Consider the following 14,307-nt stretch of genomic DNA (forward strand, 5'->3'; position numbering starts at 1 on the left):
TGCCCCTCAGCTCTCCCCACTGACAAGGCACTCTCTAAAGGGGGTCTGGGTGTCCCCTCATGGGAGAGAAGTGGGGCTTCAGGCTGCCTCCACACTCTCCTTGCATGGAAGGACCCCCTGGTCCTAACCTTGGTCCCAACCCACTGTACCCCTCCCAGGACTTGTTCTCCATGTGTGAAATGGGAACAGTAACCCTGGCCCTTGCTCAACTCCAGGGGTTAGAGATGGAAATAACTGATATGCCAGAGCACTGAGGGAGGAAGGTAGTTATTACGGGGAGGGGGGAGGGGACAAGGGGTGAGAGAGGATGGGGGAGGGGAGGGGAGAGGGCAAACTGTTGAAGTGCAGCGTTTTCTACTGGTGGGAGGGTACTGGCTGTGGTGGTACAAGGTGAGTGGGAGGCGGTTCAAGGCTGAGCAGAGACCCTATTCCCTGCATTTGGCTTCTGCATAGCATTTTGGTCCCTGGGACGGGCTGCACTGTTCGGTGAACGTGTTGGGCAGCACCTCTCTCCCCTTCCTAATGTGACCTGCTGTCCCCTTGAGGGGTGAAAAAACGGCTTCCATGACTTTAACCCAGGGACTCGTGTGCAGGGGCTAGGCAGGCATGGCTGGGCTGACAGGCCTGAAGCCACCAATCATCCAGCATTTGCTGGGCGCACACCACGGCCCAGACCCTAAGCCACAAAGTCAGACGATAGGTCTCTGACCTTGAGCCCCGTCAGGCCAAGCCTGGGAGAGACAGACCTGCAAACGGATCAAATGCAACCCAAGCCAGTGGGATTGCGAGGTAGTAACGCACCGATGACAGCACAAGAGCACAGGGGTTGGAGGGGGGGCGACAGGGGGCGATGCATGTGAGCCGAGTCTTGGAGGATGAGGAATGTAGCAAAGGGAACGGCATCCCTGGCATAGGGAAGGGCATGAACAAGGGCACAGAGCTGTGAGAAGACTCGGTGTGCAGGGAAGGGTGAGGAGATCACGGAGGCAAGGGAGGAGGAGGCCTAGGGACAGAGTTAGGAGACAGGCAGGAAAGACAGGCTGGGCCCTGCAATCTCAGGAGCCTGGGAGGGTCCTGCAGACAACCCAATAAGGCAGGAAAGGGAGTGTGTGTGAGGTTTTTAAGAAGCCGAGGATGATCTGTCTTGCATTGTGATCAGTTACCCTGGGAACAGTGTGGACAGACTGGTGAGGGGTGTGGGAGATGACCTGAGTAGGACCTGAGTAGGAAACGGTCTGTATTCCAAGCAAGGGCAGTGGCAGTCTGCAAAGGTACAGACAGAGAGGCACAGCCCACGTCAAGGAGAGAGGCAACTTTGTGGATGATGGGTGGACACTGACGCATTAAAGAAACAGGTGGTAGAGCAGGTTCATAGGAAAAGATACAGAGTTAAGACAAGTTGGAGGGGCTTGGAGGACGTGCAGGTAAACACGTGCAGCACCACACTTAGGGCTGGAGACTGGATTTCAGAATCTCCCTCTTACTGATGAGAGCTGACCTTATGGGGATGGATGGGGTCACCTGCGGGAGAATGAAGAGGACCAAGAACCATCCTTTAAAAAATCCCCACAAGTAAGGGACACACAAAAGAAGACCCAGTGAAGTGCCCAGAAGAAACCTTTAAGTAGGAAGAAAACCAGGAATGCAATAATAAAAAAGAGCATGGAAGTAAAAAAAAAAAAAGAAAATTAAAAAGAGCCGTCTTTTATGAGGGTGAAAGCCGAACATAAAACACCCAGACAGGGGCCTCCCTGGCGGCGCAGTGGTTGAGAGTCTGCTTGCCGATGCAGGGGACACAGGTTCGTGCCCCGGTCTGGGAAGATCCCACATGCCGCGGAGCGGCTGGGCCCGTGAGCCATGGCCGCTAAGCCTGCGCGTCCGGAGCCTGTGCTCCGCAACGGGAGAGGCCACAACAGGGAGAGGCCCGTGTACTGCAAAAAAAAAAAAAAAAACCACCTAGACAGACTGCAAAGTGCCCCATGCAAGAATAAAGCATTCTCAAAAGTCCTAATTGCATGCTGAAGAAAGCTGATGTGAGAACCAAAGTATGTGTCTGACACTGTCTGGTCAAGCATCCTGGACCAACACCCTGGATTAACACTGCATGGTCTGTGCTATTAAAAACAGCTTTTCGGGGACTTCCCTGGTGGCGAAGTGGTTAAGAATCCGCCTGCCAATGCAGGAGACACGGGTTCGAGCCCTGGTCCGGGAAGATCCCACATGCCACGGAGCAACTAAGCCCGTGTGCCACAACGACTGAGCCTGCGCTCTAGAGCCTGCGAGCCACAACTACTGAGCCCACGTGCTGCAACTACTGAAGCCCGCGTGCCTGGAGCCCGTGTTCCGCAACAAGAGAAGCCACCACAATGAGAAGCCCGCGCACCGCAGCAAAGAGTAGCCCCCGCTGGACGCAACCTGTGAAAACCCGCGCACAGCAACAAAGACCCAACGCAGCCAAAAATAAATAAATAAATTTATAAAATTAAAAAAACCCCCAGCTTCTCAAGAAGTAATAGATTGTTGTTTGTATAAAATTTAATTATATGCAAAACATGTTCTGTATTGGTTGTGGATTCATACATTTGTATTAATTGTATAAAATCATGCATTGGGACAAGAAACACCAAAAGGAAAGTGCTTACTTCTGAAATGGAGGGACACGGAAAGGGGGTATGCAGGTGACTACTACTGTATCTGAAATTTATCCCTGTAAAAAATCTGGGAAAATGGCTGTAATATCTGAATGTTACTTAGCATTGCTCTGGGTAGAGAATAAAGGGGTCAATGTAATGAAGAGTACAAAGAAAAGTAACATGGGGACAACCGTGTCAAGCGCTCAAGAAAGCTCAAAGAGGATGACCAAAAGTCGTGCTGGATTTGGCATTTAGGGGGTCTCTGGTGACCTTGTGATGGCAATCTCAGTGAGAGGTTGGGGTGGGGGCAGAAGGGAAGCCATATAACCCACTATAATGGGTGGAGGAATTAATGAGATTTGAAGGAATGGGGACAACTCTTCCCTCTTTCAACAGATTTGCTAGTAAAGGGAGATAAGGCTAGCTTCAGATGAAGCTGAGTAGAAGACAGATGTGGTGGTGGTTTGACAGTTCTGTGATGTTGACTGGACGGAGAAGTGTAACAGTATGAGGAGAAGGGAGAGAGGGTGAAGATGAGGAGAGAGGGGAGAGAATGATGACAGAGCAATCATAAACACTCTGTCCCAGGCCCCATGCTAAGCACTTTACACACATTAACTTATTTAGTCCTGTAAGGTAGATACTATGATTCCCATCTTACAAATGAAAAAAACTGAGGCACAGAGAGGTTGAATATCTTGCCCAAGGTCATCCAGTGGTAAGTGGCAGTCTGGCCTGAGTCAGGACACTCTACTGCAAGCTCCTAAGGAGGGTGGGGAGAGGAACGGATCCAACATGTGGGTACCAGGAGGGTCCTCTAGAGGCCGAGCGGCACAAGGGGAAGAAAGGTGAAGGGATCCTTGGAAGGCTTGGCTCTCAGGAGGTGAGAGCTTCAGGAGTAACAAAGGATTGGAACAGCTGGTTCTGGAAATAAGAAAACAAGCTCCTGAAGAACATGTAAGTGGGCTGCTCAGTGAGCAAGCAGCCCAAGAGGCCTGGTGAGGTGGGTGCTCACAGCTCTGCGGTAGCAACAGTGCCTGCAGGTTGGATGGTTTCCTCCAGCAACTCCCTGTAGTCCAGGCGCAAGATCAGAACAAATGGAAGATAAAACTTATCAGGAAGAAACCTCTTAAGAAGTTGGACCAAGGACTTCCCTGGCTGTCCAGTGGTAAAGAATCTGCCTTCCAGTGCAGGGGACGTGGGTTCGATCCCTGGTCAGGGAACTAAGATCCCACATGCCGCAGGGCAACGAAGCCTGTGCGCCGCAACTACTGAGCTCAGCTGCCCCAACGAGAGAGCCCACGTGCCACAGCTAGAGAGAAGCCCGCATGCCACAACGAAGACCCAAGCAGCCAAAATAATAAAGAAAATATTTTTTAAAAAAAGTTTGACCATAAAAACCCAGTCCTGAAGATGGATCTTAAGGCTGGTACACCTTGAGAGATAGTGCATGTGACACTCTATAGGTGAGCTTCCAGAAAGAGGGAGATATTTGGGTTAGGATAAAAAGTCTTTTTTTTTTTTTTTTAAGATTTATATATTATTTATTTATTTTATTTTTGCCTGAGTCAGGTCTGCGTTGCAGCACGTGGGATATTCGTTGAGGCATGCATGATCTTTCATTGTAGCACGTGGGCTCTTCATTGCAGCACACGGGCTTCTCTCTAGTTGTGGCGTGCAGGCTCCAGGGCACGTGGGCTCTGTAGTTTGCGGCACGCGAGCTCCGTAGTTGTGGCACGCGGGCTTAGTCACCCCGTGGCATGTGGGATCTTAGTTCCCTGACCAGGGATTGAATCTGCGTCCCCTGCATTGTAAGGTGGATTCTTTACTACTGGACCACCAGGGAAGACCCAAAAGTCTTAATAAAAAGACACCAAGAACCACGACGTTAGGGATTTCACGGAGGGAGCTGCTGTGTTCTGCCTTGAGGGTCCCTCTGCGTCCACAAAACCTTCCCTGACCACTAGTCCAGCCTTGCTGAGCCCTCTCTCCTGGGACTCCTACAAGTACCAGCACAGCCTTGCCTTACCTACAACCTTTTCTATTGTCCAGTAAACTCGTGTGTGTATGTCTTGCTTCTCTAGTAAAGCTCTTGAAAGAAACTTGGTGTATCTTTTTAAAAACACCTCTCACAAATCCCAGCAAACAAGGGTTGCAAACAGGCATACCTCACAAACAAAGGCTGGAGGGGTCCCAAGGGCGCCTATGATGGCCCTAGCACAGCGACTGAGACACAGTCCACACTGCAGTCAAAAAGGCTGGAAACAACAAAATACTCAACAGAGAATAATTTCTACCAAGCGAGTTTCAGGGCCTGGGAAACAGTGAAGAACGCTGGGCATTTAGATCAGCCTCCTGATACCTTTTAAGTCAACTCAGACACGTTCGTTTCTGACTTTCAGAGCTGAGGAGGGTGAGACGCAGAAGAGGGCGCTGGGCTTCATCTGTGTGACATGCAGCTCCTGCGTCCACCTCACTGGCATGGGAGCCTTACTGTCAAAGCCCCAGGTGGGAGCACAGCACGCTCCCTCAGCTCACCACAGGAGCGGCCTGGCACACGTCCTCCACTTGGCTCTAGGCACAGCAGCTCAAGAGTGAGAGACGGGGCGAGGTCTGCCTGTTGCTTCTCATACCTCCAGGCCTTGGGGACACGGTCAAAAGCCACCTGCTGGGGCAGCCTGACCACATGAAACCTCCATGTCCTCAGGATGTGCTTTATGAGACAGCAGAATAAAGTGCGGACCCTGGGGAAAGGCCTCTGAGCAGCTGCGGGGACATCAGATTAACCTGCCTGGCCTCAGAGCCACACGGGGGGGGGGGGGGGCAACTGATGTTGAGGGCTGGGGGCCTGCCCCCGCACCCAGCCTTAGAGCTGAGCCACTGTCCCAGCAAAGGGCAGCATAAAACCAGATAGAATTTCCAGAAATTTATTGGAAACAGGATACAAATGGATTAGTAGATGGCATCTACTTACAGACAGACGGTCCACACTGTTAATATCACGCTCTGAGTGAATTATCCTGGGTAAATACTCATGACCACTGCTGCATGGTCTGGGCTGGTGTTCTCTGGCAGGGAAAATCAGAGATTAGGGGAAGAGGAATGGGGAGGGGTAGGCAGAAAACTGGGATGCAGCTTTCCTGAGGGGAATGGTGAGGTGGGGCTGCTAAATGGCTAAACCTCCCCAATGGAAAACTGGGACAAGTGTTAAGAATAAAGTCCCCCCTGCCTCCCCAAAGCACTTTCCTGCCTAGGCAAGAGCGGAAGAGAAGCTACAAGACACATCTACCCTCACCAGGGTCTTAGGACAGCATGGGACATAAACACCAGGCTTGGACATGACACAGAGAGGACCAAGGCCATGCACGTCCTGGGCCTGTTTGCCCGCTGACCTGTGCCCCCACCCTCCCCTGCTCTGCTCTGAGTGGTGGGGGGCTGACCACAGGTGGCCTGTCCCCAGCTCCCAGGTCAGCTGGCTTCCAGCTGGGTTTAGCTAACAAGAGGCAGCTGCAGAAATCTGGAGAGCACGAGGAAGTGAGAAGCCAGGCTATTTCTGCTCCCTCTCTGCCTGGGGGGACCAGGCAGGGACCTGTTTCTGGCACGGACCATGCCTCTTCATGGCTCCAGCTCCCACCACATTGGCCCTCTGTGGTCCCAGGCCCCCACCAGTGGCTGTGACTCCCGAGATCCAGTAACATGGCCTCTCCCCTCTGTCCTACCAGCTGTGGTTCCCCATCTCCGCGTTGCCCCTCACTCCCCTGTCTGGCATCTCAGCTCTTCTTGTTTCTGTATTAAATGATTCCCTGGATTAAAACCCCTCTGGTTTTTTCTTTTTTTTAATTTATTTTATTTATTTTTGGCTGTGTTGGGTCTTTACTGCTGCCTGCCGGCTTTCTCTAGTTGCGGTGAGTGGGGGCTACTCTTCGTTGTGGTGCGTGGGCTTCTCATTGCGGTGGCTTCTCTTGTTGCGGAGCACGGGCTCTAGGCACGCGGGCTTCAGTAGTTGTGGCCCACCGGCTTGGTTGCTCCGCGGCACGTGGGATCTTCCCGGACCAGGGCTCCAACCCGTGTCCCCTGCACTGGCGGGCGGATTCTTAACCACTGTGCCACCAGGGAAGTCCCCAAACCCCTGTTTTAAATACATAGACTGATTCTGTTTTCCTGGCTGGAGGCTGATAGAAACCAGGCTGGGAACTAGGCACAGTTGTGAGAGGCAAAGCTAAAAACTGCTATGTCCCCCTCCCTTGCACCACCTTGGGGATGCAGGGGGGCGGGCGATGACCGGGGGAGAGGGAAGATGGCTTGCGGGCTTCTGCATCCCTGTCCTAGGGAGCACAGACCAGGCTCAGCACAGCACCACTGTGCACGTCTGCTGGGAGCTGTGCAGACAGGTTCTGCATGTCACCCCACAAGCTCACTGCTCACAGTGGTGACATGCCACCGACGCCTACAATGGTGACACTGTGGCCCCAAGAAAGGGGGTGGCTGGGAAACCCTCTCCATGCCAACTGCTCAGGTGGCAAAGGCAGATACTAGAGGCTCCTTGGTGTCCCTCGCCCATTCCCTGGAGGTTCAATGCTGGGGGACTTTTCAGAGGTGCAGTGAGAGTGTGAGATCTTCAGCATCCTCCCTGAAGGAGGACGGGGCTGCAGAACCAGGGGCTTTTACTACACGGTGAAGGAAGAACTTCATGTGGCTCAAAATGAGCTGCACTTGTCCCACAGCTAAACATGAACTGGAACCGGGCTAGGCCTCCCTCTTCTTCCTTCAGACCCGGCCTGGCCCCGGTCTCCAAATCTCCTGGCCTGGGGAAGGAGGGCCTCCCCTCAACAAGCTGACAGCAGAGTCACGGGCGGTTAATTGCTCCTTTAACCACGAGTCACCATTTCATGTGGGTCAGGAGAGGAAAGGGGAAGGGTGAGGGAGCCATTCCACCTTCTATTGTCCATGTGCACAACAAATCCAGGGCAGGGCACAGGAACACAGCTTTGCCGTGTCTCTTTCTTTAGAGGAGAACGTGGCACATGACAGGTGATGCGAGAGCTGGTTGCCTTCTGTCCCTGGGTCTTTTCAGAAAGAGCTTCTCTGTGGGACCCCGAGGGCAATGCCTGCCACCCTGCCCGGCTCACTGAGCACCTCTGACACAGGCCCACCCACGGGGACCCAAGCCAAGAGCCGGAACAGCTCCAGGAGTTGGCAGTGGTGAGAATGTCCCCAGGGTCACCCCGCCAAAGCCTAAGATGAGAACCGACCCCTCCTGGAAAGAGGAGCCATGATGACTGCAAGGCTGGAAAAGGAAAAGGCAGCTCAAGCTCTGAGAGTCGCCCTCAGCCATCACACATCACATCCTCTCTGCTGAGCTGAACCCACGCTCTGAGGATCTAGGCATCTAGAGGGTCATCGTCATTTTAGAGATACCGCACTCTGCTTGGGTGGCGGTGGGGTGTCCAATGCAATTGGAGCCACTCTGTCCTGCAACCACCTGGCCGTGTGGGGCACCTACTACCAGCCACCCAGCTGTCTCCCAGCTGAGGACTCCAGGGATGCCTGAGAGGTCAAACTCCAGCTGTCTTTCACGCTGCTGGGACTCTGTGCCCTGCAGCCGGAACCTGCCAACAGAGGCAGGGGAGTGGCCAGACTCACACCTGCTCAGGGAGCCAATGGGGCACTAAGTTATTCCTGTCCCCGTGGCTGTGTACACAGAGCCGCAGAGCACTCTGCCTGCGATGCCAGCAGGGCCAGTGCCGAGCGCAGACAGTAGAAACCAGGTCACAGGCGGGTCTCCCGGGGCCTAGGCACAGGGGCTCACAGATATGTTTGGGTTGGAAGGCTCGGGGGGGCTCATGGTGTCATACACGCAGACTCACCCACAGACACAGTTCTCTCACTTCACCCTTCTAGGCCACACAGACTCCACCTGCTTAAAATCAACCTGGGTGAATGAGACTCACAGAAGGGCCGACCTGGCTGCAGCTGCTCGTCAGCTGCTTTGGCTGTGAAGGAACAGGGCAGGACACGATGGTTGGTCACAGTGATACCCACACTCAGCTCAGGTTAACACCTGCTCTTGCTGGAGCTGCATGGAACCGAACAGAATGCTAACCGCTCTCCAAAGACAAAGTACAGAGGACATAAAGAGTGCACAGGCTTCCCAAAAACGACTTTCTTATGTTTTGTCAGAACCGTAGGTAATTCTGTACCTTGGTGGTGGGGGGGAGGAGGTCAAATACAGGACGCATGGGGTGAAAGACAAAATTTCCCCATTAAAAAAATGGGGAATGAAGCCTATTGAGGTCAAAGCTGAGTGACAGTGACAGCAAGGATGTGGGGAAATATCATGAACTGCATAAACACTGGCACATTTCTTAAGAAAAATCCATTCAGAAAGATGCCGTGTCCCTCGTGTACACATCCACACAGCTGATGACAGAGCTGAGCTGGCACATGCAGGGCAGCAGCAGCTCTGAGCCCGCAGCAGCCCCACTGCCCCAGGAGCCGCAGTGCCTAGGGTGCGGAGCGCCGGAGAAGCGGGGACGTGGAGTGGCTCCCCGAGCCCCTCGATTCCCCAGGCAGGTCCCCCTGGGGCAGCGAGGTCTCTGAGAGGAAAGCAAGGTGACACTGATTCACACGAGGAGACACAGCCTTGGGGACGTACACTCCTGCAGTCTCTTCCCCTGCCCCATCGAGTCTCCATGGGGCGCGTGGAGGTCTCCCACTGAAATGCTCTGGGGAGGGGGCTGCCTCGTGGCACGGCCGTAAACGTCAGCAGAACAGAGTAGCAAGTCTTGGATTATAGGATTACACAGGGATAGCTCAGTCTGACACGCAGCATGTGAATTCTGGAAAAGGAAAGAAACAGGGTCGAAGTTAAACAGGTTCCGACGGCGGAGGCAAGGTGAGAGGAAGGGCGGATCAGGCCTCCCACCACCACCATCACAACCTTCAAGGAAAGGAGGTCGAGCATTGACTCAAATGAAAGCTCGCAATGTCGTTTAGGGGTGGACATAAGGAAAGTTTAATTGAGGCCAAGAAGATATGTGAATGACACTGAAGTACCTTTAAAGCTGGGATTTGGATGGGCAGGCGTAGTGGTTACTGGCAAGGCGCTGCAACACACCAGGCAAGTGCTGACATGTGTATCAGAGCAACATCACGGAACCTCTCTGACTGGACGCTGAGAGATGGGGAACACACCTGGCCTGCAGGAGGCACACCCTGATCTGAGGTAACCACAACTAATCATATGATGTGGGCACTCGGAGGCTAGGGACATATTTTTCTGCAGAAGGGGAGTGAACTCAAACACCCACAGTGTCACAGTGCCTGTCGTTCCCACCCCCTCCACTTGCCCCCAAACCTTCAACTCTCCTGTCCCAGAGCTGGGCATCCAGACACTCTCAAGAGAAACAAGTAAATGAAAAGGAGAAGTGCTGGCAAACTACGTCACCATCAGGTGTTACACAGTATGTTGTGAAAACTTCTGCTCGGTTATCAGGAAAGTGGCTAGGAGGGAAGTGGGAGGTGTCTGCTGAGATGGGATCAGCTGCTCGGGCCAAAGCAGGGCTCAGATACTCTCTCTCATCACACGCTCTGCAACCAGGAGAGGACACAGGGTTAGGACACAGGGACGCTCACCTTCACAGCCTCCCGCCATCCTGAGGAAGGTCTGCAGGATAGAGCAGAGCTGCGCCTTCACTTCATGAGCCTTTCTAGAATAGGGGAGATATATGCACACAGCCTGGTATTTGATAGGGCTCAGCACATACGTGTTAAATTAAAACCCAGACAATTCAGTTCAGGACTGGGCTAACTTGCTTTATTGATAGGTTACGGAACTGCCTTATTTAACTTTCACCAGAACCTTGTGAGAGTCAGAAAGGTTAGGAAATTGCTCGAGGTCACAGGGCGAGTAAGTTGAGGAGTCAGGATTTGAACGCAGATCTTCTTAATTCAGGTAAAGTTTTTCCTACTACTCCAAGCCGCCCCATTCTCCATCCAACCCAGTAAGAGCATACTGCCCTCTTCAGTGTCTAAATTAAGGGTTATGTGTGTGTCAGTATCTCCAGTATCTCTCAGAAGCCTCTCTCTTTTTGTCCACCCCCTATGGAATTAAGCCATCTGCCAGAAGAGTCACTTGTAAATAGCTTTCCAAGTTTCTGACCTGCCATGGTAAATTATGCTTTCTTCTATCTGTGCTAAACTTACCTGCTCCAGGTTCAAAAGCAACCCTCTCCTCCCAGCAGCTCAGGATCTGGCATCACACCTGCCTTCTCCACACTGGCCATGGTTTTAAGTTGAAATATGTCACCTCTTTGCATTCTGGGCTGAAGAACCCCAGTGCTTACCACCTGCCTTTGTACCGCTTCACGTCTCCCTGCTCAAAGCTTCCTCAGCCCCACTGTGCTTCCTTGAAGCAAGGAACCAGAGCCACGTGCGGGGTCCCAGATACATAGGCCCCCAGCATGGCAGAGGGCCCCAGGTAAAGATCTATACCCATTCTCAGGTCTCCTTCCTAGATGATGTAGCCCAAATCATTTCCCTTTATGCTTATAAATTCTCAAATGTATCAATCTACATATGCTACTTTGGTCTATACGAACCCTGATTCATAAGCACTTTTTTTTTTTTATTACAAAATTCTCCCTTTTGGTTTGACTATTCAGAAGTACATAAAGTCCATGGACTTGGAGATTCTGCACTCTAACGGATGCAATGGCAACAACCTTTTTTAAGGTTTCCAGCTACTGGCGTCTGAGTTAATTTCCCTTCCTTCTAAAACCCAGAGGAGAAACCATTATCAGGATTTTGGAGCCCAGAAAGCAGATAAACAAGTGACAACAGACTATGTACTCAAGAATTCCAAGGCTGAAGCTGGCAGTGTGAAAACCTGAGAACCCAGTTTATACAAAGGAACTGACACCAGACACCTCTGGAAGTCGGGGGAGGGAGGCTACAGTAAGGGTTAGTTGAAGGCTGTTTGAGAAGCTCTCCTGACTCCATACCCCTAGGCAACTGCCCACCTCCCATAAGTCTGGATGTTTATTCTCTAAAGAGGACCAAACAGAGGGTCTCAGGCCTAAGGGACACAAGGCACCAAGCGCAGCTGAGGGCAAAGCTACCAATCCCCAAACTGAGGGATCAAGTGAACATATGCCTACTGAATGGTGAGGCTGCCAGCCTTCTTCCCCTTGAGTTCCCAGAAAGCAGACAGCCAAAACTTTATTCTCTGGAAAAGAGACTGCGCTGTGGTCTGAATGTCTGTGTCCCACAAAATGCCTATGTTGAAACCCTAATGCCCAATATGATGGTATGAGAAGGTAGAGCCTTTGGGAAGTGCTTAGGTCATGAGGGTATAACCCTCATGAATGGGATTAATGCTCTTATAAAAGAGACCCCACATGTTCCCTGGCTCCTTTCATCATGTGATGACACAGCAAGAAGATGGCAGTCTGCAACCTGGAACAGGGCCTTCGCCAGAACCCAACCATGCTGGCACCCTGATCTTAGACTTCCCTGCCTCTAGAACTGTGACAAATTCCTGTTGTTTATAAGCCACCCAACTGTAGTATTTTGTTACAGCAGCCTGAATGGACTCAGATAGATGGGAAGAATCTTCTCTGGGAAACTTGACCAGTCTGTAGAAAAAGACCTGAAGATATTGGCATTTGGGCCACCCAACAAACAGCTCGGCCTGATCACCATACTGTGAAGTGCACTATAGGCTCAAGCACAGAGCTTTCATCTTAGTCTCCTACTCCTAAACATTATTACACAACCAGAGGTCATCAGGAAGAAACCTCAAACACAGATATTAGAGGCCAAAACAAACAAAAAGAACACAAATTGGAAGACACAGATTATTCATGGAGAAGAAAACTCAAGAAATGAAAAACACTATCATTAATATCCTCAAAGAAGTAAGGAAAGATACAGTCTCCACAAAACACAAACAGTATACTATTAAAAACTAGCTTTATAGGGTTTTAAAAATCTGTGCTGGAACAACATGTGCTGGCTTTAGAGATGTGATAAGAATCATTTTATTTTGAGTTTAATAAAAATAGAAAAATTCATTTATAAAACTAAAGACAGGGCTTCCCTGGTGGCGCAGCGGTTGAGAGTCCGCCTGCCGATGCAGGGGACATGGGTTCGTGCTCCGGTCCGGGAAGATCCCACGTGCCATGGAGCGGCTGGGCCCGTGAGCCATGGCCGCTAAGCCTGCGCGTCCGGAGCCTGTGCTCCGCAGTGGGAGAGGCCACAACAGTGAGAGGCCCGCGTACCGAAAAAAAAACAAAAAACAAAAACTAAAAACAGATTGGGACTGACACATACACAATACTATATATAAAACAGATAACTTGTAAGAACCTGCTGTATAGCACAGGGAACTTTACTCAATACTCTGTAATGGCCTATATGGGAAAAGAATCTAAAAAGAATGGATATATATATATATATATATATATATATATATATAATAGATTTACTTTGCTGTACACCTGAAACTAACACAATACTGTAAATCAACTATAATCCAATAAAACTTTAAAAAAAAATCTTATTGTTTTCCAAATTATATATGAGAAGCTGCATAAAAAGGGAATTCTAGTAATTATGTATTTTCAGACTCAGTTCTAAAATAAAATGTAAACTTTTCTCTCCATAAAAAAAAATGCATGCATACATACATGTACGTGTGTGTATGTCTGTGTGTGTCTGTGTATGTGAAAAATAAAAGGCTATTTTTAAACCTTTAAAAAAAAAGACTAGAAACAGGAGAAAAAGAAAACTGGTGTGTTCATATTAATATCAGACAAAATAGATGAATTTAACAGAAATAAGAAGGATCATTTCATAGTGATAAAAAGGTCAAAAAGACATAAAAATTCTAACTACATACTCAATAACAGAATTTCAAAATTACATGAAGTAAAAATTGGCAGACTTCAAGGGAGAAATTAGACAAATCGGGTTTGAATATAAAGTTGAGTAAAGTAATACTCTCCAGAAAGTAGAGAAAAAAGCTGCAGGGAAAGAAAACTGGAGAGAAACAAGAAGAAAAACAGAAGAGCAATGCAGGAGGCCCAACATTTTGCTCCTTTTTTCTGCTGTCTGGTCCCAGATGCCTTAAACGTAATCAGCCCTATTTCCGCAGGACTGGCTCTTGGCCTAGCTCACTGACTGCCCCAGAGGGGCTCCTGTAGGCGCTCAGTGCCGCTGCAATCAGGCCATCACAGAAAGGGTCTTCTCAGGTATCTTCTTAGGAAGCTCCACCTAATAACAAAGCTGCCTTCAAGCTTGCTCTTCAGTTTTACATTAATTACTTTTCATATTCATGGATATGTAAATAGTCGCTGATAAAAATAAATATTTGGTTGAGGGAGGAACACGCATAAATTATAACTCATGTTTTCTGAGCTTAAAGAGTGCTCAGTCATCTGGAAGGGAAAACAGGAAACACTGAAGGAAAATAATGAGCAAGGTTGGGAAGCTTAAAATAAACCCAGTGGGAGTCTCCAGATCAACTAGGCTGTGACAAATCCTTCCATTTTCATTGCCCCTGGGGCTCTGCAGATTCGGAAGACTTCTCACTTCTTTACTGGGATCTAAAGAGACTGTGGGCGGCGGGGCCCAGGGGAGCAGCGGCCCCTGGCGCAGGGAGGGGGCGGGGTGG

At 50.3% G+C, this 14,307-nt stretch overlaps 1 protein-coding gene across 5 annotated transcripts in view; it reads right to left on the reverse strand.

The window, feature by feature from the left end:
• Positions 1-8,772: 8,772 nt before the first annotated feature.
• The window catches only part of MTA3 (metastasis associated 1 family member 3), a 172,934-nt gene continuing 167,399 nt past the window's right edge, over positions 8,773-14,307 (reverse strand). The window contains exons 17-19 of one of the 5 annotated variants that reach the window (XR_003794877.1): positions 10,269-10,342; positions 9,690-9,848; positions 8,773-9,472 (exon numbers count right to left, since the gene is read on the reverse strand). Coding sequence is in view for 1 of the 5 variants with exons in the window: in XM_029231778.1 (XP_029087611.1) it covers positions 9,447-9,472 (26 nt within the window). In the remaining 4 variants the exon portion in view is untranslated. Of the gene's footprint in view, positions 9,473-9,689; positions 9,854-10,268; positions 10,343-14,307 lie in introns of all 5 variants that reach the window. The other 4 variants (XR_003794876.1, XR_003794878.1, XR_003794875.1 and 1 more) reach the window with 4 other exon arrangements.

Source organism: Monodon monoceros, unplaced genomic scaffold (assembly GCF_005190385.1).
Source record: "Monodon monoceros isolate NGI ecotype Baffin Bay Population unplaced genomic scaffold, NGI_Narwhal_1 Super_Scaffold_19, whole genome shotgun sequence".
NCBI lineage: Eukaryota > Metazoa > Chordata > Mammalia > Artiodactyla > Monodontidae > Monodon > Monodon monoceros.